Source organism: Hirundo rustica, chromosome 6, assembly GCF_015227805.2.
Source record: "Hirundo rustica isolate bHirRus1 chromosome 6, bHirRus1.pri.v3, whole genome shotgun sequence".
Classification (NCBI taxonomy): Eukaryota; Metazoa; Chordata; class Aves; order Passeriformes; family Hirundinidae; genus Hirundo; species Hirundo rustica.
Window position 1 is genome coordinate 55,674,004 of NC_053455.1, and position 25,143 is coordinate 55,699,146.

Consider the following 25,143-nt stretch of genomic DNA (forward strand, 5'->3'; position numbering starts at 1 on the left):
AGAGCCCTGGTAAGTCTCCCTTGAACGCCAAGAGGGGCTCTACGTCTCTGCTGAGCACCTGGGGCTCCGAGCACTCTCTGAGGCTATTGGCCCACCACTGTCCTCTGGGTTTATCTCAACTCTACCCCCAGTTTTGTCACTGTATCCTTCAATCCCCTCTCTCCCCATAAAAGTGTCTAGCTGTCTCTTAAACTCACTTTACCATTTGCTTCTTTGACCTCGCTTGGCAACTTATCCTTGTGTTTATTATTTGAGGTGGAATAGTTCTGGCTACATTCCTTGTTCTACTCTTAATTGTCTAATTTTTAGAATGGCGTCCATGGGGTTGGGGTTTGGGCTTTTTTTAATTCATCACTCTTGTGACCAGGTCTTCTGTTTCATTAGGCTCCCTCGTGTCATCAGGACTTCCAATAACTCAAAGAATCCTAATGAACCTTTTATTGGATCTTCCCAGATATTGCAGCTGCACATTCTTGTCCATTAGTGCCATCCTGAACTGCACGCACTGCCTTTAATTACTTTTTTGTTAATTGGAAGGCAGGGAGGGGAATGAGGGTCTTCCCCAAGCAAGGAAAATCTCAGTGATTTTCCCTGCTTGTTCCAGGGGGAAGTTACGAACAGGGCTCAAGCAGGACTGAGCAGCAGAACTTTCCCACGTCCTCTGGTGGCCTTTGGGTGCCCACCTCATGCTAGGAGAAGGGACTTGGGGCCTCCCTGGAGCCTCTCAACTTGCTCCAGAGATTTTTCTTCGGCTTTTAGACAAAGTGCAGGGAGCGGCTTGCTTACCATGCTGGATTTGCTGTCAGGTCCTATGGATGACAAAAAAAAGGCTGCACACAACAGGCTGGGGAGCAGCAAGGAGGAAGAAACACTGGGTTATGGCACCTACCTGCATCTTCAGGAACTGCTCCCAGCTGCTCTAAGGTGGTTTGTTGGAGCAGTGAGATGAATCCTACTGACATCCTGAAACAGATAGGCCTGGTTGGAGTGGCTTCTGAAATGAACAACTTCCTTAGCCCATCATGGAAAGAGAAGGAAAGAGCTACTTCTTGGCACCCCTTCCCCTACAGGGATCATCACCTGCCTGAAGGATGAGTTGCCTGTAGGTGAGTTGCCTACTGAAGCAACCTCTTGTTTGGTCAGCACAGTCCATACCCATGAAGACGTGCACCACAAGCAGATCTTGTGGCTACAACCCAGGCAGGTTAACTCCCATGCTTTCCTAAAGCAGACAGACAATTTGCTGGATTCACCTACCTCAAAAATATTCGTCCAGGTCAACTCTTGAATTCCAGCTGACACCACCAGAGAGGGAAAAGCTCACATTCCCTTTCCTACTCAACATATTGGACGAGTGGCAAGAAAAAGGAGAAGTGTTATCTATAAAATTAACGTTCTCCATTCAGGGGAGCTATAGAAGCCATGGGACAGGAAAAGTGTGCCAGTCCCACTAAGACATTAACCATCAGCCAAAACAACACTTTAAGTCACCATTTTCGGTTTAAGAACAGAGGGCAGAGGCATAAAAGTCTTGCTCAATCAATTGTGGGATTGAATATTTTCCAGAGAGCTGAGGATACTTGTAAGATATAATAGAGTACAGCCCCCTCAGTGCTCATGTGGAAGTCAAGCTCACAGAAACTCAGCCTGCAGATCAATCTCTGCATATCCCAAGAAGAGGAAGAGCCAGCATCTGGGGGATGCTTCTGAGAAATTCGTGCAGTAAAGCACTTCCATAAAGGTGGGTTACCTTGCTGATAGAATCCCAAAAGCAGGGAAATGAAAGGCAGAGACGAGAAATGCCTCTCATAACAAACACCGTAAAATAAATGGGAATAAAAATTTTTTAAATCTCATAAACATTTACCATTGTTCTCTCTGTGTCAGGTTGGGGGGCATAATGATCATCAAACAGCAGAGCAGCAGTAAGTCTTTCACTGAAAAAGTGGTGACAGCAAAAGCAAAAGGACATGCTCTGTCACTCATCAACCCACGCTTCATTTTTTGTAGCCATCTACTATTATTATTAGGCGTGTGATTCCCCAAGCAGCAAACCATGGCTGTAGCTATTTACAGGTCACTGGAAGTCTGGCCTGTGCTGCAGTGGAGTTCTGGTTGTATTTCACAAAATACAGTTTTATTTATGTTTGACTGATGCAGGCAAAACTGGAGGCTGATTTTTCTTTTTTTGGCTTTTAGTATAAACACTTGTGGCAGCTCTCTATTTTGGGTGCAGACTGAAAAACAGATTGTTTTGTAGTTGCCGAGAGCTGCTGGGTAAATCAGAGGACATTGTTATTGCAGCTGAACTTTTCTTTCAAGAAAGCAGGAGGAGTCGCTTTATTTTTTAATTCTGTGCAGTTTTATGTACACCATTCGCTCCAAATATTTGATGTTTGCCACACTTGTTATGATTTTCTCCAGAGAGATGCTGTCTTTTGGCAGCAAAAGATAAAGTTGACTGATACAAATGAGTCACAGTACCCCAACAGTAATTAACAGTGATGCAATACCCAGGCGAAAAAGAGGACTTGAAGAATTAACTGTTGAGTTTTCTTGACGATGCAGCTGCACTTTAAGAGAGAAAGCTCAACCCATCATAGAACTCCATTGTGTACATTAGAGAAAAAAGCTTGGCAAGATACATTAAAGATTTTTGCTAAAGAGATACAAATATTTTGCAAGGGCAAAGGGCGCTGAGGCAGGCTGTACTTACTTCCAAAGAAAAGTAGGCAGTATGACAAAGAAACAGTAATATTTCTTTATCTCCGTTTTCACACTTCATCATCTATGAAAGACTGTCTTTTTCAACCTGCTGAACTGATTTAAGCCACCCTAACTCTAAATTAACTTTTACTTAAAAGTCAGTCTATGACATCCTAATCTAGGAAGTTATCTGTGCTTATGGTTTCAGCCCAGTTCTACAGAAGGCCAGTTCTGCTATTTATAAATGGGATTTTACTTGTTCTCTAAAGTTCTTACACAAATCTCACGGGTCGAAAGAGAAGGAATGGTTGGGTAAGAAGACGAAACGGTTGAAGCAACTGCTTTATAGCACAATATGAAACTTGACACTGTTTTCTGCTGCCAGTATGATTCCCAAGTGAGATGGATAAATTGTGGTCAAGACCTGGACAGGTTAACTAGTGGTCATCAGTGCTGGTGGTACCTTTATATACAAAAAAAAAGAAAAAAAAAAAAAAAAAAAAAAAAAGGATACTATTGGACAGGGCATTTGAAATTTAATACCAGACATGAAACAAAACATCTGTTGGACTCTCATTTGTTTCTCTTTGAATGGGCTTTAATTGAAAGCTCAGTGAAAAATGCAGGTTACATTCTTAGTGTTATCAATAGTTTGTAACAGCAACAACATCAGAACAGTGATGCTTCTAATATTTATACATTTTCTAATTGGAGATGTCTAAGAGCAATACATTATCAGATATATATATATACACACCATTTCAAGCAATTAAAAGTAAATAATAAACCCCTCCTCCCAAAACCCTGAAATAATATATTTCCTTACACTAATAATGTCTTTTTCACATATACTTGACAAAGAGTCTTTTTTAAGTTACTTATCTTAAGAGTAATCTGTTAATGGAGATCCTGGACCAGCCCCATTAGAAGTTCAGTTTTAAGTTTATACAGCTTGCTAGCCACATAACCAGTGTGGCTTTACATTGTAAACAAATCCCAAATGTCTACAATGACTGGAATTAGTTTTGTGTAAAGGAGATCTATGCATCTCATGATAGAATAAATTTAAACCAGTACATTAAAAAGAGAGAGAGAAAAAGAGAGAGCTAATTGACAGGCAAAACGGTTTTGAGGGTTCAATTATGCAATTCTTTAAAAACCAAGTTAACTTAATGGTAAGATTCTTATTTTCTCTACAGAGAGGCTCTGATTCATCAGGCTTTAGCTGCTCTAGAAAGGCAACCTTTAAAAAAAGGTTTACTTGTGAAATTCAAAAGCAGAGCTTCCAAGTCTAAAAGTCTGCCCTTTGGCAGGAGGAGTACAAAGGTTACCAGAAGTATCTCAGGTGACTGTTCCTTCGTTTTGTGAGGAAAGCTGTACTAACATTCAGGAACCTCAGCATATGCAGGGATGATGTCAGTGTAGAGCTAACCTTCAACAGGGAGGAATCGTCCTACCCACTGCGGGAATTAAAAAGGTACAGCAATTTGTACCTAGAAAAGTTCGAGTGAAAATACCACAAAAAAGCTGAAGACAGACATGAAAGCTAAGCACAGTTTATAGGAATCTTGAAACTGTGGCAATTTTGCCTACTTTTGTACAAAACCACGAGTAAATATCTCTTGAACTCATTGAGTAGGAACTTGTATAGCTCCAAATGGAAGGCAAGGCTGAGCAGAATCCTACGGTTTAGTTAACTGGTGTCAAATAGGATGCGAAGACAGCGGCAGCTCTCTGACAGAGGTGATCGAGGATGGCTGAGAAAGTTTGCAGTAGCTTATAATGTCCCATCTGGTTTTTTCACTTGTTTGAACTGTCTAAAGGGCCAACTGCAGTTTAGTCATGTTCCTCTGGTGCATGTTGTGATGACGAACTAATTCATCAGACCTGGCAAATTTTTTTTGACAGCTGGGCCACCGGCAACTGAAAGGCTTTTCACCTGTTAACAAAACACCCTGTTATTAGCTGAGCATACAGCTCATCTGAGACACTGCTCTTTGTTTTCTTTCTGCAGGGCTGTGAGGAGCTGGCAGAGCCCCTGTCAGGAGGAAAGGCACACTGGGCTGTCCTGAGAGGGCATGGGAGTGCCCCCAACCCCTGCTCACGTCAGCGCTCGGTGCTTTCCTACCTCTGCCTCAGCTGATGTTTAACAACAGCCTTTTCTGGTGACGTAGGACACTTTGCAGTGGCTCATTCCTGAGGACAGGCCCTTGCTGAACGCTGTGTTGCCATGATTATGCTCCTCTTAGCTCTCAAATGACCAAGTTTCAAAGTCACTCTGGCATTCACACAAGCTTCAGTCACACCTCTGGCGGCGGTGCAAGACATACTGTTAGTCACTGTGGAAACCGTCAGTGACTTTTTAGAGCTTGACCTCCAGTCAAGGGGAGTTTTTTTCCAGCTAATTCAACGGGTTTTGGCTGAAGTTCTTTGAAACTGGTGAGTGCAAGTGAATATGGTAGAAGCAACAGACTCCAGCATGGAGTCTGCTGAGCCAGACTCAAAGTTTTCCACTACTATCTAAATAAAGTGGATTCACATCTATGGGAGATGTCAAATGCTCAAAATAGCATTTTTCTAACATTTTCATGAGCATAATATTCACTATAAATAACTCCAAGCAAAGCACATTCAAATTTAACAAGAAATGTCACCCCTTTTTAACTGCTTAACCTGGTCTCTTGATTCCCTACAATGTGTAAGTGGAATTTCAGGCTGTGTTTCTGATGCCGCAGGAATGCTAATGGAATGCTTTCATTAGCTCAGAGCAGTGCCCGGTGACTCATGCTTCTTTTTTCCTTCTTTTTTTTTTTCCCTTCCCCTCAAAATAAATGCAATATTTTAAAGTATGTTCAGCTCTGGGGCTGGGTTCTTCAGTGCTGTTTACACACCTCGTCCTCTCTAACACACTCCAGACACGCTGAGGTGGTACAACCTCACCCAGGCATCTTATCTTCTTATTTACATCACACTTTGGGTATTTCACAAACCAAATCCAAATTCAGACAAAAGGGGATTTGCATAAATGTGTATTTCTGCTTGCAAACTCCCATGAGAGCTATTTTAGGTGGGAGGGGGTTGCCTAAAATCTAGTTTATCTGCTTAGCATAGATGCTGGCAAAAGCATCAACTATCTCCCATGAGTGCATAAAAGAGTGTGGGAAAAAAATTGATCTGGTCAAAACCCACAGATTGTACAAACTGGTCTCCTTTCATCAGCCTTGGCAAAACCATCCTGTGAACTGAGGCAAGGTATCTGTAGCTGCCCAGCTTCTCACAGAGCTCCCACAGTAACAGCAGCACAGTTCCACTTCTTCACAAGCCATCCTGGTCGTCATCTCCCAAAAAGCGGGAAGAAATCTCTATTAATTCTGTGCTGGGCAGCAATTACTTTGTACAGCTTCATGGTACAGATATCAGGAATCACATTTCCATCGCTAAACCTGTCTATGGATAGATATGGATAGATAAAACTTCCTTTGATTTTTTTTTTCTTTCTTTCAACAGCAAAAATTGCTGCCACAGTGAAATTGCTTGTGAAGAAAAAAATCCCTGAAGCCTTAACAAACAGTTTGGCAGTTGACTTAAAATGAGGATGGAATTACATGGAAGCCACCCGTGCTTTGCTTCCTCAAGATTTAACGCAGAGCAAGTTAACTTCAGCTAGGTGCTTTGTCACAAAATTCAGGGACCATGAGGAAGAAAGAGGAATGAAGCTGTGGGGCAAGGTGGAGATGAAAAATCCCCACCCACCACTCGTGCTCATCCCCCTCAGGAGCTGACACATCCAAAAGCATTGTCAGGAGCGGCTCCACAGCATCCTGGGCCAGTGGCAGGTAGCAAACCCACGGCAAGGTCTGTGGGGCTCAGATCACCGGGAGCCATGGGGAGCTAGGACAGGGAGAGGAACTTCACTAGCAAAAAAGAGAGTAAGCTATTTACTGTAGCTAATCTGGGCTAAAAAAATTACTGGAGTCATGCAAATCCCAACTCAGCAGATCAGTTAGCAATGAAGTGTGACGGGGAATGTAGCGTATCCCAGCTTGCCAGCGTGTTACAACCACTTGCCATTTTGTCTCTCCCAGAACATTACCTCTTGCTGGTTAAGAAAACATCTTTCTTCATGCAATTGCACAGAGACCCAGGCCCTGCAGCTCAGCAGGACCATGGGGACAACCCAGGAACACAGCCTTTTGCCATTTGCAGACTGCAAGTGTAGATGTGGCCTTTGGGTGAAGCATTTATTTGGCCAGAGCCACAGAAAATGCCATTGTTCTCAGGTGAATCTTTTCCTTTATTAAAATTTCTCTTTTATTTTTGGAAGTCTGAAATGTGTGTTTTTATGGTCCAGAAGAGAAAAAAGAATTCTTAGCAGGGAGAAAAAGATTTTCAGGCTCCTTGTCCATCTGTACAGAGACTGAATTTAAAAGGTTAACACCAGTATGGAAAACACCATGACATCCAACAACATGCCAAAGTGTTCAGTAAACAATTACTCGGTAAAAACACTGCATACATAGCAGAAGGAACAGCAAATGTCAGTACATAGGACTAATTCTAAAACTTAAAATACAGAGGCTGTGCAGTTGCTCCTTAATGGTGTTTACACTTAAGTAAGTGCAGAGCAGACTAAAATGGCCTCCTTTTTTTTTTTTTCCCCATGTATTAATATGAAATACTATTTTTTTTTTTTTTTTTAAAAAAAAAGGTCCTTGAATATTTGACTAAGCTTTTACTTTAGTGTCTGTCAGTGTGAGTTTGCAAAAGGCACTGCTTTTATCTGCTGGAGAGATTACAGTACAAGCAGCAACAGCGAGAGCTTTGCCATGCTATCCTGCATTAGGCTCAACTGACACTTGGGAGAAGCATGAGTAGGCACGAATACTTTAGATTACAGACCTTTGGCTAAAGCTAGAATTAAAATTTCTGTCTTGTAGGGTTTTTTCAGTAAAGGCAGTAGATCAACTTGACATTTGTGGGCTGAGACCATGATGCTCATTCCATAATAGCTGACAAAATTTATTTTGCCAAGCTGAAATTTCTTTAAACACGAAGGAAGAAAGCATAGTTTCTAAAATCACCTAAATCCCTTTGTGAAAAGTGACTATCACGCTTGGGGAAAACAGCCACACTGAAAAATCAGCACACTCTGAATTTTTTCTGCTGTTTTGAATATGTAAATCCTGACTAGGACACTTTCTAATCATGTAATTTACAACAACATTGTTTTAAAATAAATTTTAAAAAAAGAAATATAAATGTGAAGAAAAGTTTACGCACTTGTTTTACCTGTATGAGTCCTGGTATGAGTCTTCAGATGATCAGATCGGGAGAACTTTCTCTGGCAGGTTTTACACTGAAAGGGCTTCACACCTAAGAGACCAAAAAAAAAAAAAAAATTAGAAAACCTATTCCTATATCCCAACATTTTTGAAAGGGTGAATGAAATCAGACATTTCTGAAGTTTCAAAAGCCTGGATTTTTAATTTGGTTTGGTTTGGGGGTTTTTGGGGGTTTTTTTGTTGGTTGGTGGTTTTTTTGTATTTTTTTTTCTAGTTACTGTAACTGCTCCTCCTAGCTCTGTGCCTACACATTACAGAAAATTAGTCATTAATGAGGCGACCACCCCTTGTAACCTCCTCTTCCAGTGCTTGGGTCTGAAACATCTGAACAGCTCCATCATAAACAAACCCCCTCTGAAACCACTGCACCAAGGAAGATCTGCAAACATTGCTAATCCTGACCTTGTGGTTTGGCACTGGGGGTATCCTGAAGGAGCAAACAGGACATAAGAAAAATCAAGGTGCAGAAATCTATTTTCATGTGCTCCCAATAGGTATAGCTCACTTCACGCTACTACTTTGCACATGACACAGAGGTTCTCGGGGAAATTTTACACATCGGCAAATTTTTCTTGCAGAACTCTTTAGTTTTAAACACAGTATATTCTCTATATTGGGCATAGAGTACAGAGCAGTTTCATTATGAAAGTTGTTTCAAGGAATGGTGTCGGGATGTAAAAGTCACCTAAACAACCACAGTAGTGCTAAAAGGCCAGTTAAAAAAACCTAGCCACAGCCTTCTCCTAAAATAACTTCAAGAATTTGGTCTTATGAGCAGAAAACATCAGAAAAATAGAAAGAAGTTCAGGAGTATTTCAGGATCACAATTCCCATACACAAATGAACTCTAATTAGTAGGCAAGCCTTGTCCACAAACCTGTGTGTCGTCTTTGGTGCCTTTTGAGTTGGTCTGAACGAGAAAATCTTCGTTCACAGTCTTTAAAATCACACTGATAAGGTTTCTCACCTGGAGAGGAAAAACAGTTTGTCAGAACTTGCGGCAAAATGAGAGAACACCTCAAGCTGAATCAGAAGATGAAACGTGTTGCTCTGAAAGACTCCTCTGCAGTCTGAAGCGGTCTAGTGGCACAGCAGGACTGATTTGTCATAAAGCCATACAGCTCCCTCTAAGGAAACAGCTGCAAAAAAATTCCGGTTGAGTGAACTTTTATTTATTTTTTTTTTTTCTGCTGGAAAAATCGAGAATGTCTTGGTTTATATTTCTCTAAAAGCCCCATTAAACCCTTTCCACCTTTTTCAGTAGCACATAATTCGTACAGAGGAACAACTTACAGTTTGAAGTGAATTGGTTTTAAAGCAAAAACTAAATAAGTTCTATCCACATAGGTGACAGTTTCAACCACAGTAAATTAATTAGAAAAAAACTGAGCAAAAAAATTCAACCTCAGAAAAAGACATATTCCTCCCCAAAACACAAATTAGGCTTCCTCCATAAAGTGCCATTAAGTGGAATTTCTCACATAGCTGCACAGCTCCCACAGGCAAAGCCAGGAATTATTTATTGCAAAGCCTCGTGTAAATATAAACTCTTCCCCTCCTCCCATGCAGATTAGCAGAGATCCACGGGGTGGGACTTCTGTGGGATAAAAAGTAAGATCCTAAGTTTTTTTAAGAATAAATCCTTACAATTCAATTGGATATGGATTTCAACGCACAGGACTTCATCAAAAACATCCAAAAAGAAATGCAGCAACTGAGGAGTCTGAGGAAAGAGGGAAATACTGCCAGTGGGTAGCAGAGCACTGAGGTGGGGAAATTTGGCCAAGTTAAGCCAGATCATTATGCTGTAACAAGTGGAGGAGCTCGATGATCTTCCAGGTCTGACTTACTTCAAAGCTAAGATCTCTTTATACAACACTGGGATCCTGCTGATGCCTCAGATATAATTACATTTTTGCCCACATAAAGTCTGGTTCCAGTGCCACAGCACAGAGCCTCAGCGCCAGCAGGAGCGAAAGCTGGGAGGATCCAGGGCTTTATCTGCGAGGGACACACGGGAGCAGCTGGGACCTGCTCTGTCTGCTGTGGGAAGCTGAGATGTAAGCCAAAGCTCCTGTGGGAAGAACCTTCAGGAAAACACCACCTGGAGCAGGCAGCGGGTTTGATTTCTCTCTGTTTAATTTTAAAAACATATCGCTTCGATAAACCTTCCTTGAGGGTGTCTGCATGTCTGATTCCACCATACTGAGGGAATTATTCTGGTTGCCCTGGTATTCTGAGACACCAAAACAAAGCAGTTTAGTTTAAAGCAGATGCTTTTTGATCCAGGTGACAAAGCAGCATATTAAGGAGAGCATTCCGAGTTCATCCCGGTGTAGCTAAAATAAAAACTTTACAAAAGCAGCAAAATCGGCAAGAACAAGCTAACTTCCTGTGACAGTCACCCCAAGGAGTTTACTGATTCTCAAACCTAGGTGTGGACAATTTCTATGTCTGCTGTGCCTAATTTATTAGCATAAGAGATTAAAGTTGCCACAGGTGTTTGAAATAGTTCCATACACTTTGACCGCAAGGACTCCCTGGGGTTGCCTGCTTTTCAGAAACCACTTACTTCCAAGGAATTCAGCCCTCTGGCAGATTTAAGAGGGGGAATGTCAGCGGAGCAGAATGCAGTGACAGGATGATTGTCTGCTAATTGCAATATGAACTTAGAGGATGGTTAAGGAGGTACTGGAATAAAACAGCATAGAGGGTCTGACGGCATGCACATGAAAGTATTTCTTTAAATACTTTGGAATATAATCTTGATTAAATTAAAGTCAGCTTTAGCCCATGCAGATGTTAAAGGAATCACTCTAAAATGTTTACATAGGGATAGGATGACACCGGGAGGAAAGCAAAAAAGCAAATAAACAAGAAGAGGCACAACATTTAGACAGAAATCCTAATTTCCCTTTCCTTCTACATCTTCCGTGTCAGCTGCCAAAGCTGACTGTCACACGCCTGTGAGCTCCCATAAATTTCCTCAGAACAGGACGACACAAACATCCCAGATGAGAAAAAGCCTGTTAAGTACCTCATTCCCACAGTGAGAGTGCCCCATTTCCCCAGGCCTGTCAAAGCCTCTCCAGTAAAAGGCTAAAGTCTCACTAGGTATGAAAATACCCAGCAATGAGAGAAATCAAATCACTTTCTTATGTGAACACACACAGCCCCAAAACAAAACAGACAGAGATGCAGATGGAGCTTCACCACCCCCTCTATCTGAGACAAGATTATTTACACCGCTGAAAGAGGGCACGCAAAAGAAAGCTGAACATAGTGCCTAATGGAATAATAAAGATGAGAGAGGGCAGAGGGAAAGGCACATCTTCAATATTTAGGAAAATAATTTCTTTAAAAGGTGAAGTATTGCAAAACAAGCGTGAATCTGCTTTTGCGCATATTGCAATAAAATGTTTCTAATAAAACAAACTGATTTTGTCAAAAGTAGTTAACTTAAACTAAGGGAAGTGTGCACATGTTGTCTGGAGCAAATTCATTTGCTCAGGTGCATGGGACAAAAGAAACCTGTACGGCCGTAGCAGTTGCACAAAATATTCACAGTCAGTGCTTTTAATTAAGGAGTTCTGCAAGAGTAAAAGCCTGTTGCTAACAAGAGCACATGTGAAAAGGAGGCTCATTTTTAGCCAGAGACTGCAAGTGTGAATGAGAATCTGAAGGCTGGTCTATATGTCCTTCAACAATTTAAACCCCTTTTCCTATATAAGTGTACCCACTTAATCAAACAAGTGCCATGATCACAACTTTGCCTTGCCAATTTTACATTTTTATTCAATATCATTTGCTTTAGCAAACTCGCGCAAAACATGTTTATTTATTTAGTAGGGAGTCTTTATAGTTAACATTTTCTGTTGTCTTCACACCATACATGTGACATGACATTACTATTCTGAGACTAATCTTGTACTTTAGATCCCTAAGTATATTTATTTCGCGCTGTAGAAACATCAACCTGAAGGATATAGCTTGGCATCCCCCCTTAAAGGATCCCTTCCTGATCTACAGATTCTCATATTCCATTGCAGATCATACCTGCAGCTGAGCCTGTTTAGGCTAAAGAATATCCCTGGCAAACAGGCATAGGATTTTCTCTCTGCAAACCTGCTCAGCTTTTTGTTAGGATAAATCATTTTCCCATTGAGTGGCACTGAACCCAAAGGGTCTCTGGCAAGAATGCTGATGCTTCCACCAGAGGTGAGATTTATGGAGGTCTAGACATCAATTTGTTTCTGCAAGGAAGTGCCTGAAACCTGCCACAGAATGACAACTCACATTATTTGCTGAAAAGTTGAAAAGTTGGATGTATTTCTGCATTTCCTTTCAGAGGCCTATCTGCTGCAGCAAAATACACCAAGATAAGAAAAAAGCTTTTTTGGCTGTACAGGTTTCAATAAAGGCATTGTTAAGAACAGATAAGCAGCCTCAGAGGGTACAAAGTGTTAACATATTTTCAACTAAGGCTATTTGAAACATTGGTAAAAACTGATTACAGAATTCAGCTTTGTGTTTCAGGGCCTTGCTTGGTTTTGCAATACAGCAACTGGGAAAGAAGGATGGAAGATCTGATGAGCCAGTCCTTTCTATGTATCTATTATAGAAATAAAATTTAAAAAAAATCAAGAGCAAAAAATATCCTGCAAAGATACAATCTTTTGGTTTAACATCGTGTATATGTAACAGCTTGTTTTCAAATCATGCCTTCATCATTTAAAAATTTACCAAAATCGTTGACCTACCGCTACACTAAGATAGCATAAGTTGGAAGAGCTTCAGGCCCGTGGGCAAGTCCAGAACCACCTTACAGGAAGATTAATAATTTTTTGTTTGTTTGTTTGATTAGGAGAGGTGTTACAAACACAACCACATTAGTTTTGGAGAAAACTGGTTCCAAATTTTGCTTTTGACACGCAGGAGAAACAAGTCAGGGTTAGACAAACACATGAGGTTGTAAAGGAACTGGATCTGCATCAGTGGGTTTGACTGTCTGGGGCCCCTGAAGAGGATTGCAGTGGAAAACCTTCATGGCCACTAAATCCAGACCATCCACACATCAAACAGCCATGAAAATATGATAACTGAGAAGTTATCCCCTCCAGGTGCTCCCACAGTTCACCAGACCCTCCCAAAATCTAGGACTGATAGACCACGGGAGGAGACCGGAAATGAAGAGCATCACACTCTAAGCCTCTACAGCAGCTGGGAGTTTGGTAAGTAGAATTCCCAGACCACAATAATAGGAAATGTCTAGTACCCATTCAACAGGCTGAGGATGAAACTCTGCCAGATGATAAAGGGAAAAACTCCCTTCTGCTCCTGAAGCTGAATGCATGAGCCAGGCAAGATACCCAGGCAATTTTCATTCCAGCAGTGCACCATCCCTTGCTTCCTCTCCTCAGCTGCAACCAGCCAAATCTTACACAGCAACACTGGTATCAGCAAACACAAACTTTGGGAAACAAGCTGGCCTCTTACGGAAAGAAACTTGCAAAGATTTGAGAAATAAATAATTTTTGCTGTCAACATATGAAAATGTGTGTGCAGAAGGATCTGTGCCCACCTGTACTGAAAAGGTGTTTGAAGGGGGGAAAAAAATGTCTTTCCTCTACCTAGTTCCACTGCAGCATGAACAGAGGAGAGGCATGTATGGCCTCAAAGACAATGAGAGAAACCTCTCTGGGGTGTTGGACAGACATATCCCCTTTGGGGGGGTTCCTGACTCTGCAAGCCTACATTATATGTGATATAATATTAAAAATCTTCTCCAGCTAAGGAAAAAACATAACATATGTAATCTGAAGTCCTTGAGATTGGTCCAGAAATAACACTGGGAAAGGCAAGCAACTAAATGGAATAAAATACAGGACGAGAACAAACAAATAATGACTGCTAAAAGACAGAGTAAGTCAATTTAGGAATGAAGGAAATAGTGATTATGAGAAAAATTCAGAACAGTTTAGGCATAATGGAGAAAAATACTGAACTAAATGGCCTTCAAAAGATTTTCTAATGTTCTTGATTCCAATTTTTTTATAAGAAGTATAATAGCATTTCTGTAGACCTTACTTTCTAAAGACTAACTTGCATTTACATCCTGAAGTATCTCAAATTTTTAATTTCAGCAGCCCTGAGGACAGCTGTCTCAATATTTTCTGACTTGCCCATTCATTAATTAAAAGTGCTTTGTGTGCATTTCTCACATTTGACACAATTAACTGTCTGAATGGTCTCCAAAAGGAGAAGACTGCAACTATCTTTCATGAAATGTTAGACAATCTGCTAGGTCACTCAGCATGGGCTGCCTTCCTGGACTCCTTCATCCCTCTGACCTTCCATCCTATAAATGGCTAACTGAAAATCCATATTTACAGATTACATCCACAGACTTCTAGGTAAGCACAGATAGAACTTTCTAAACAAAAATATGCAAGGAAAAAATTATTATTATATATCTAAAAATATATCATAATATTACACGTCCAACACCATAAATCTCCCAATAGGGGAAATAATACCGTTTACTCTTTGGCAAAGTGCAACAGAGCGTTTGATTTCCACATTTTGAGGTCCTATTTACTGAACTCAGAGGGAATGCAGAAATTAGCCTACAAATGACTGGGTTCAGGCTCAATTCTTCATGGAAAGGTCCCATAGCAGGGAACCTATTTGCCAATCCCCGCCTACATCTCCAGCCAGAAAAGGTTTACACAGGAGAACCAGAGGATGCTGAATGTCTAGGTTCCTCTTGCAGGGGAAACTCCCTAATAATTATCATTAGATGAGACTTGGAGTGAGATTCAATTGTCCCAAATGAGGGGGGAAAGAAGGAAAAAACCCACAGAAGATAAAAAACTCACAGCCCTTTAATAGTAAGAGAGGGAAGGAGGTGCTCTACTTGCTGTGTGTTTTCTTAGCTATATCCAGGGAGCCTTCAGCTCCAAGAGAGGGACTGGCCCGATGACAAAGAGGGGTTGCCCAGCTGTCAGAGCACACACTCACTCATCTGATGGATCCTCGTGCTCCCTGACCTGGCAGAGCATTTCTTGCCCCTTGCGCTATCTCAACGCCCTCCCAACCACTCTGCTGTGCCGTGACTGACACCCACCAGTGTGCTTTCTGCTGTGCATCTGCAAGTGGGAGAGCTTGAAGTATCTCTTGTTGCAGCCAGGGTAGGCGCACATGAAGGGACGCTTCTCGTTCGTCTCGCTCGCCGACCGCACGATGGTCGGAGCCACTCCGGGCACGCGTCGCACGTCCTGCAAGGACAGAGACCTGCTGAGGCCACCTGTGCGTGCTCAGCTCTGAGTTCACACATCCAGGTCACTCAACACCTCCCCAGGACAAAGAGGTGCTTAGGTAGATCCTACTGGGAGCAGGAAATTTTGTTGCAATCAACATCGACAACCTTAGTATGCCTTAATCCGTTCTTTGCAGGGTGTTAAAATTACCTGAAGGGGAAGCACAGTGAACTCTACTTAGTGAATTGTGTCACCAGTGTTTGTATGTGAGGTTGAATGGCCCACACTCTGACCTCATATATAACCACACAATTCTGGCAGAACTCTCACTGCCACATAAAATAATTTTAAGTTTATACCAGGGTGAAAGGTAAGAGCGTGAGCCAGAGGAGTATTTTAAATACGTTTTATTGAAAATACTCATATTAAGTTAAAGGACAAGGAAATGGATGTCTTGGATTAACACAAACTGATTACCAACAAAACAATAACAACTGTCTAGGTGGAGCTGGTGAATAGTTCAGCCTTAATGCATTTTGGCCACCGTCACAATGTTCCATCAAAGATGATCTCCTCCTTCTGGGATAATTAACTTCCTTAAACAATGTCAACCATTTGCTTTTATTCACTCAACAAAAGCTGGCTCAGGAGCCTGTTTCTGAGAGCTTGCCACTGAATAATGACTTGCTAAACTACCCAGAAGAGGGAAAGGAGATGCTATCTAAAAACTCTGATGTATGACAACACGGAGCAACACAGAAGAGACAGATACTCTGTAATGACTTTGCCATCAGTTTTAACAGGGTTCGTCTTTTACAGCGGTGTTTAGTAATGATATGACTGTCTCAGAAAGGGAGGAAATGAACTCCCATGAATGGTAACTTCCTCCCCAATATTCACTAATTATTTAGTTATTAGGAAACAATCACATATTTCGTTTTAAGGAAATACACTTGAATTAGTAAAGTTTCAGAAAGACATAAAAGCCAAATGTCATCTAACACTTTCATATATGTGGTTATTAATATAGTCCATCATAACCACAGGGGCTTCACATGGCCAGAGTGATTGGAGCTAGAAGCTGGAAACTGGATCATGTATTTTGGACCATCCTGAGAAGCTGGTAAGGAGTATTGCCTTGCAGATATATTTCAAAAGAAGAGACGAGCAATTTTAAATTACTGTGTCGGAAAGAAATCTTATGCTAGGGTTCAATGGCTTCAGTGAGGTCAGGACACTAGTGTGAAGCATTTCTTGACAACAAGGGGAAACCAAGGATGGGCTTACGAACACGGGTGAAGTTGTGAATGAACACTGCAAACAGGCAGCAGCTTTACTTCCCTATGAAGAGTGCCCCACAATACTCACTTGTATGCCTCTAAAGACTCCGTGGGTGTGTATTCTGTACTGGGCCCCACAGCTGTACAACATGGGAGTGCTGTGGTTCTCATTTTCATATCCCGCTGTATGTCTGTAAGTAAAGAGGGGAATAATGGAAAAATTAAATATTTTTCAGTACTCAGCCCCATGTGAGAGGTTTCTTTTCCTAAGCCAGTAGTAACATTCGTAGAGTTCGCTTTTATAGGCATGATATCCAGGTTCAAGCAAAATTCACCAAAGGAAACCTGCTCTGCCTTCATTCACACAGATCTGCTCCCGCTGGCATAATGCATTGACTCCATACATACATCTATTAGCATCCATTAAGGTATCCAGGGGAAAAAACAAAACAAAACAGAAATTGTCATGATTTGAACTCTGATGTATTTCCAGAAAGATTTTAGGTAAGAGGAAAAAATTCACGTAGCAGCACAACGGTGTCATGTGCACATGTTCACGTTATTTATCAGTCAAACGCGGGGCTGGCTATTGCTAATATCTTTTGGAATGAGCAAAATGCCTCAAGTTTCACATTAAGTGCAGTGGATTTTTGTCAGCACCTCATGACTCAGATATTACCTGATACTACCAAGCAAGTGATGACATTTATAAGAATAGCAGTCATGTACTCATAAACAGAGATTACAAATCAGTGTCTAAACTATTTATCCCACATATCAGCTCACAGGATGCACTACAAATTAACCCTTTATTAAAATAAAATAAAATAAAATAAAATAAAATAAAATAAAATAAAATAAAATAAAATAACAAAACAGCCTATCCCTACTAGGTATAAATTTTAACAATAACTTTAAGAATTTGTAAACTTTGGTGTGTTTTGGGGTTGCCACACCCATATGTTTTGTCTAATTATGTTCTTCAAAATCCTATGTTCTCTTGTCTGGAATGCTGGAACATTGCTGTGTCTCCCGTTTGCAGCCTTTCTAATGTCAAAATCACGTAAATACATTTTTGGTTTAATTTTTGAGCGAGTATATTACGTTATCACTTGTACAAGTATACATTGGCAATGGTAAGTGTACATGTTCTGCACAACACGAGAAATTAGAAAGCCCAGAACAAAACCCCGGGGCACCCAGCTTGGGACAAAGATGGATATGTAGGATGTTATCCCAGTCTTTGCCAAATGCTTGCAATAGCAATCGGAAGGGGTCCCTGAGGTCCAGACTCTCGTTTCACTGGTCCTTCCTTTCCCTTTACTCAAAGTTCATGTGCAGAGTAGAATTACAAGGAAGTTTTAAACCTCTTAAGTGATTTGCAGAACAGGCAGTGGAGCTGGAATGCAGGACATGTCTAATGGGGAGCAGTCTGGGAGCAGCTCTCCCTGCAGAGGGTGGGCTGCCCTCCTCAGCATTCACCCCCGCAGAGACTGGCAGGCTGCTGCCTGGCAGAGGTGTTCTCTGAGGTCAGTTCTTTCACTGCTCTAAAGTGCTAATTTCAAATCCTGGTTCCACCTGCCTGGTCAAATCAAAGGCTACACCTTTTGGGAAGGTATGCTCTGCTTCCTTCAATTTTAATTCGATTTTAAGGTGATCATAATGAAAAAAGTTATGGAGAGGTGGCAAGAAAGGATCTCTGTTCTGTAGTAATATCTGTAATAACAGATAAAGAAGGTACCATTAGATGATTTAAATGGATTAAATTATGCTGTAGGTATGCACCATGTCCAAATAAATAGGATCTTCTCTCTGCCCAGAGCCCACAAGCGGCCTTTTGCAGCCTAATTCAAGTAACAAATTGCCATTTGCTGTCCCCATTTGATCAGCACAGATTCCCCACCAGCATCAAACTTTCCTCTGTTCAAAGGCAGTAAGTCTTCGCATGTTAAAAAAAAAAAAAAAAAAAGGAAGAAGAAAAAGCTGGGGAGAGGGATGTTGAAATCCCCCAACCCATGGTGACACTCATGTTGATCACAACTTACACAGTGCATTTTGAAACAGGAATGGAATGAGAACCACCATTGATAAGGAGGAAGTTCTGCAGCAGGAGCTGTTGCTGACCTGTAGCACAGCAGTAAATCAAGGGTAAATGTGAACTTCAGCACTGGTCACCCTGAGTGTAACCTCCTCTTCACGCCTGTCCTAACAACCTTAAACACTACAATAAACAACAGACACAAAGGCAGATAAGAATTCCCAGGACAGAAACTTTAGAAGGAGATGCAGGAATATGTAGTAAAATCTCATACCGTAAAACACAGCCCCACTTTCCCTCCAAATTCTCATGGTTTTCATCTTTCAGTGATAACCTTTCTCGTAAAGACCAGTCTGTTCTGAAATAATTCCTCCTAGGAGTAAGAGGCAGAACAAAGACCCTGTCTGTGCCCTAAGGAATGGCTCTATGAATGACAGGTATCCCCCAGATGATCTCCATCTCAGTTTTTATTGCAGTTGGGAAGCCATCCTCAACAGCCAGCCTTTTACGTATTCCCTCCCCTTATTTCTAGCTATGCTTCACTAAAACTGCACATGCAACTGTAAAGCCATGAAGATTAAAACCTGTTTTCTGAGCCCCTTGACCCATAATATCCTAAGTCCTTAGCCAGCTCCCTGGGAGAGGTGCTTTAATAACCAGGAGCCCTATTTCCCATTTTACATTGGGCACATTTCCATCAGCATTGGCTGGTACTCAGCATGGCCATATGGCTGCTGACAGCAAAATGGATCATGAGAGATTTCTTGGTTAAAACACCATTTACTCATTATGGAGCACTGTGGAATAATCTGACCTTTGGGGAGGCAGAAATTAACGGGTGGATACTCTTTCCAGTCAGTGGGAAACTGGAACACTGAAGGAGGAGCTTTCACAATCTGTCCCTACACCGCTGCTCTCTTGAAGTTCAGCCTTCCCTCTGCATCCATAGTAACCCTGTGGGGAAACAGAGTTCTTTCTCTTCCAGCCTCTTTACTCCATGCTTTACCCACGATTTATGCCACAAAGTACATCACAGTTGGCACAGTTGGCTTGTTTCATATGGCTGCAGTTTATACACTATAATAAAAGCAGGGATAGAAGAACAGCTACAAATCTAAATCCATTATTAAACTCAAACACCTGCTTTATTGCATGCAAGAGATAATGAGCAGATACAATGCCACATACACGAGGAATACAAGTGACTGGTGAATTTGTACCTGCAGTACATTAACTAAATGGAAATCTCCAGAGGGTAGGACAGTCCTTAACTTTCATCTTTTCTAGTCAGGCACTCTGTGTTTAAGCAAGCAAAGAGACAATGCCTTATAAGCTCAGCTGAATTAACCAAAGAAGAAAAAAAGCCAGAAAAAATCCCCGGTAAGGCCCAGAGTCACACTTTGGAGAGACACTGGACTGATCCCTCCACAGGTCCGAAAAGGACTCAGAACTAAGCAAGACCAGATGCAGCCAAACTTCCCTGCCAGGATCCAACACAAATTTTTGTTTGAGCGAGAACTGAAGGATTTGGCCTCACAGTCCAGCTCTGCCATTATTTGTAAACATACAACTCCCTTTAAATTCGATCAAAACTGCTCAAGATAGAAATGGACTATGAATATTTCGAGTTTGAGTTAGTTGGTGAAAAAAGGACTCAGTGTATTTTGTTCTCTGCATCTAGACAGCCAGACCTGGAAACACAGCCGTAAAATGTAATTCTAGATAACTGGGAAACAAAGGCTGATACTTATAAAGGAAGAGCTCTGTGCTGTAGAGTATTTAGAAGCACTTGCATTTACCATTAGCCCAGCAAATCCTTAACACTCGCAGAGTAGCTCTTTTAAAATGATTAATCTCAGAGTTGTACAGATTGTACAGAGATTAATAAAAATGAAGGGTTTACAGATGAGAATGTGTGATGAAAAACAGAACAGCTTTAGAGAGTTGTATCAATCTAAGTGGTTATAAAAAAAAAAACCTCATAAAAGATGACATTCTAATCTGAATATTTTAAAAAATAATCAAGCTGCAATTTCTCTCTCACACCATTTTTACTTTGTAAAACTGAAATTGTCTGTCTAATGTATAAAGCAGCTACAACTTAATCTGAAGAGTTAAGCTTTTTATTATTATTTCATAAACCAAAAAAGGGAAGCTTTAGGGTACACTGAGGAGAGCTAGAAAATTTCAGATGAAATGTGAATACACATTGATTCATGAGATTCAGACTTGGAAGAATAAAAAAAGCCAGAAAGCAAGATTACATAAAACAGGCACCACATTAAGCTTCAATTTAATTGTGTTTCACTGCAGGAACAGGAATTTTAGGGTTTAGAAACAGAGCCAAAAATGAGGCAAAGTGAGGGTGTGGGCTAGTCCTGTTGATAACAGAACATAAAGGAAGAGAAGTAGAGTTAATTCCCTCTGCTAAAATATTTACCATCCTAGCACCCTGGGAAAAATATGTATGGAGACAGAAAAAGATCCTGATTAGTTACATAGAAGACCCTGTTTCTGCCTGGTTTTTGTCTAATACTATTACGGAGCATGGAGTATGAAGCTGCATTTTTTATTTGCCCTTTCCAAGGCAAAGGAATACTAAAACACATGATTTCACAGATTTGGGCCCTTCTGCCATCCTCAATGGGAGAATAAGCTGGCTAACGAAAGGAAGTCTCTAAATTTTCCGGGGACCCTTCTGTTTCTGACTTCGATAGTCTTTCTTTGGTTTGGGATTTTTTTCCCATCAACCTGAGTGGAATGAGAATTTTACCAAACCCTTCCATTCAGAGCGAGACTATCAGCTATCAGTGGGAAAGGATAAATTCCATATTAGGGACTGGAGGTTATTGCGTATTTCCAGCTCATCTTGATTGCAGAACTAAACCCAAATTTTTCACCTCCAAATTTTACTAATAGTATCACCAATGCTGAACAGAAAAACCTTTACTAACCACTGCTAAACAAGAAAGGTTTTCACTGCCTTGTTTTAGTTGTGGTTTTAATGGTGTTCTACAGAGGTCATACCTAATATTCCTTACAGTGAGCACAAGAAAACAGCAATAAATACTGATTTCCATGGAACATGCTGAGTGTTTAAGATCCAAGCAAAACCAAAGGGGAAAACCAAAATGTTGTCTGGTTCTATGCCTGATTTCAGATGACTGTTAGAAATATGGATCGAAGCATTTTACTCAAGCAGCTGAAGAGACAATTAAATTGGGTCTTGCTCTTGGGAATTTAGCTGCACCTCTTGTCTACCATGCTGTATCACTTCCTGCTTGGTATCAGTTGTTTCCATGCCACTTTTACACTTAACACATCAAAATATAAAGGAGGTTTTTGTAGCCCTGACACATTCCTCTAGGATTGCTGTGGAAGGAAGCAGCGTTTTTGATATTGGACAAATGAAAAAGCAACACAAAAATGTGAAGGCCAGAAACCAATGGCAAAAGCGTCCACTAGTGTGGGACATTAATTTTGAGATGTCTGGGACCCACTGACTTTCCCGCAACAGAATAAATCTGATCCCAGCTGCTCCAAACAAAATACCACCAACAAGGAACAAATCATCAGCCAGCAGTCTGAGGAGATAAAATCCAGTCCCACAGTGAGGTTCACTGCCTTGACAATGAAGCTTTCCTTTCAGATTCTAGAAGCTGCCAGCTTGTGAGACAGCTCACAGACAAGCCAGCCCTCCCTGTGGTCCACCCATAGTTCAGAAGGTGACAGAGGGATGCCTGGACGAACAAACAACACAATTAACACACACAAGCTCACAAAGAACTCCTCTTCTCTCACGTGCATTGTGAGAACAACTGGAGCTCAATCAGAGCTCAAGCAATTTGGAATTCAGAACCCAAGTGAAAATGTAAAATGCAGATTCAAGTCGCTTGGACTGTATGGTAGCAGTAGTGGGTTGTCTTCTTCTCGAGGGACAGCTCTTGGCAGAGGGAAGGTCATCTTGGGACATCAGACATCCTTTTGGTTTGCCAGTGAGTAGAAACCTCTACAACTCATGCTGCAGCCTTTTCTATCTGCTTCCCTCTAACACCACTCTCCCCTTCCTCTGCCAGCCCATCACGGCACTGTACTCTGGCAGAAGACAACATCTCAGTTCATTTCAGGTGTCTCTCTTCACCATTTAGCAATGGCTGGCCAGGATGTCTGCTCCAAACCTTTTACTGCCCACCTCTGCCTTTCTCCCAGGCCATGCCTTACACAGATTCCTCATGCTTACACCTACTGAAAGCACTCAGACCAAACTCCACTGATACATAGAAACTTCTTGCTCTCAGTTCCAATTCCCAACATTAAAATATCACTGGAGGAAAAAGCATTCAGGAAAAACAGTCTTCCATGGCCTCAAAGCCACAGGCTGAAGCAGGCTGTGAGCAGATAAAATCATTCAAGAGTTTAGAGGCCAGGCTCTTGCTGCTGCTGACACACAAGTTCATGAGCTTGCAACTCGACAGGAATGATTTTCACAATGACTGGAAAGGACACAGCTTTGGCCACCTGACAGTGTTCTTTGTCCAATTTCAAACTTTTAATCTGAGCTGGGGAGATTCTGGAGCTGATCATTCAAATATTGGCAAGATTGCAAAGAACTAGAACCAGGGTGCTCTTCCTCTAGACAGCTTCAGCACAGAAACTGCCTACTAACTACCTAAATTGCACTGCAAAACCTTCACTTCAGTGTGTTAAACTTGTGCTGAACATGAACTCAGAAAAGCAAGCTACTGACCTGCTCTGCTGTCAAGTATAAAGTGTGTGACCCGTAAGTTTTATGTAACCATAGAGTTCTCTAACTATTCGCAGAACTTACTGGCAACGTTTTCTTCCTTCTTATAATGTGCAAACGTCTCACTGAAGCTAGAAAGAAGTGCTGGGGAGAACTGAAGGCAAGGAGCTAAACAGGGACTGTCATCATTGGACAGAATCTAGAAGCTCCATATTTCAACAGGAAGATTGACTCCAAAATTCTTAAATTACAACTACGAGATTGAGAAAAGCATCTGAAACACTAAACGCCTGGGAATCACTTATGAACAGTTCATATATTTTAAAGATGTAAATCTTGGGAAGAATACCTTATGTTCATGGCAACAGAGATTGGAGGTACTGTGTATTGTAACTCTCAGCCAGAAAAGACAGATAACTATTTTGGCTCATATTACCAGTGATGAGGCTATGTCTAGCGCTGATTTTCCACAGATTCTACAATCTTGGCCTATACCAAAACTTTCAGCTTTGTTTTACCATAGATCATTCATCTTGATTCTTTCCCCCTTTTCATGCATCCTAGGTCACATACTTTACACTGCTAACAGTCTGACTCCTGGACAAGTAAGAAGCCATTTGTTTTGTTCAGTACTCCTTTAATATTTCTATTGTGACTTTTTTTTTTTTTTTTTTTTTTTCACTGAGTTCCCCAAAGAATAACCTCTTCCTTGCTTTAATAAGTTGGACCTCAGTCAAGGTTGGTGTGTTTCTCCATTTTGCAGGATATTTTCTTCAGAAGAGACAAAACAGTGTCTAATATTGCAGTGACTGATCTTTAAAGGGTACAGTTTCAAGAGGAAATAAAAAAGTCTTACAGAAGAAAAGTAGGAAATAGCCTTTAAAAAGAGGGGATTGGCAGCAAAGACAGTGAAATGTGCACAACTGTAGGATTTGGGGATCTCCTCTAACCAGAAGAAAGCTCCTTGATGGATTTCTTCAGGCTCAATTCCCTTGTTCACTTCAATGCAGATAGTTTACTACACTACTCACTCTAACCTTCAAACACCGTTGGTTTATGAGCTACAAGGAGACCCATAATATTTTTTTCCTTTATCGCAGTAGAGCAGCGTACACAAAGTCCATCTTGAACAAGACTTTCACATCTGTGGACAGCGATATGAAAGCACAGATCTGTGCAGGCTTTTATCAGCCTCTCCTGCTGTTGCCTTGAGACTGCGCACGCTTGGACACTGAGAACATCTCAAAGTTGGCAATACCTGCCTTGGCGGGGGAGTTTTCAGAGCCAAATATCTCCTCGGAGTGGTGAATTATCTATTCTGAGCAGAGCAGGCAATCCGTGGCTTTCCCTTGGCTAAGAAGCGAAGCTGGCTCTGCTGCTCATGGCAGCCACTGCGGATGGATGGATGGATGGATGGATGGATGGATGGATGGATGGATGGATGGATGGATGGATGGAGGTGACGATGTGGTAACGCCCCAGCCCTGCGGGTCCCGCTCCGGCCCCCGGGTGCGTTGGGGGATCCCCAGCCCGGCAGAACCGGCGAAGGCCCCGGGCACGGTGGGTGTGGAGCTGGAGGCAGCGGCACCGGAGCGCTGCCCGCCCTGCAGCGGCCGCCACCCCGGCGGGGCCCCGCGGCGCCTCGGAGCCTTCCTGCCCGCCCGGCCGCAGGAAGCCCCGCGGGGGAGGCGGGCCGGAGCCTCTTCCCGGCAGGTGGGAGGGCGACAATGGCCGGAGGAAGGAAACCGGGAGGCGGCCGGAGCGGGACACAGGA

General features: G+C 41.8%; 1 protein-coding gene across 6 annotated transcripts in view; it reads right to left on the reverse strand.

The window, feature by feature from the left end:
- Positions 1 to 2,355: 2,355 nt before the first annotated feature.
- The window catches only part of WT1 (WT1 transcription factor), a 34,767-nt gene continuing 11,979 nt past the window's right edge, over positions 2,356 to 25,143 (reverse strand). For 2 of the 6 annotated variants that reach the window (XM_040067756.2, XM_040067757.2), the window contains exons 5-9: positions 16,676 to 16,778; positions 15,175 to 15,325; positions 8,926 to 9,015; positions 7,987 to 8,079; positions 3,287 to 4,645 (exon numbers count right to left, since the gene is read on the reverse strand). In XM_040067756.2, coding sequence (XP_039923690.1) covers positions 4,524 to 4,645; positions 7,987 to 8,079; positions 8,926 to 9,015; positions 15,175 to 15,325; positions 16,676 to 16,778 — 559 coding nt within the window. In that variant the 3' untranslated portion in view covers positions 3,287 to 4,523. Of the gene's footprint in view, positions 3,170 to 3,286; positions 4,662 to 7,986; positions 8,080 to 8,925; positions 9,016 to 15,174; positions 15,326 to 16,675; positions 16,779 to 25,143 lie in introns of those variants that run through there. The other 4 variants (XM_040067754.2, XM_040067752.1, XM_040067751.2 and 1 more) reach the window with 4 other exon arrangements.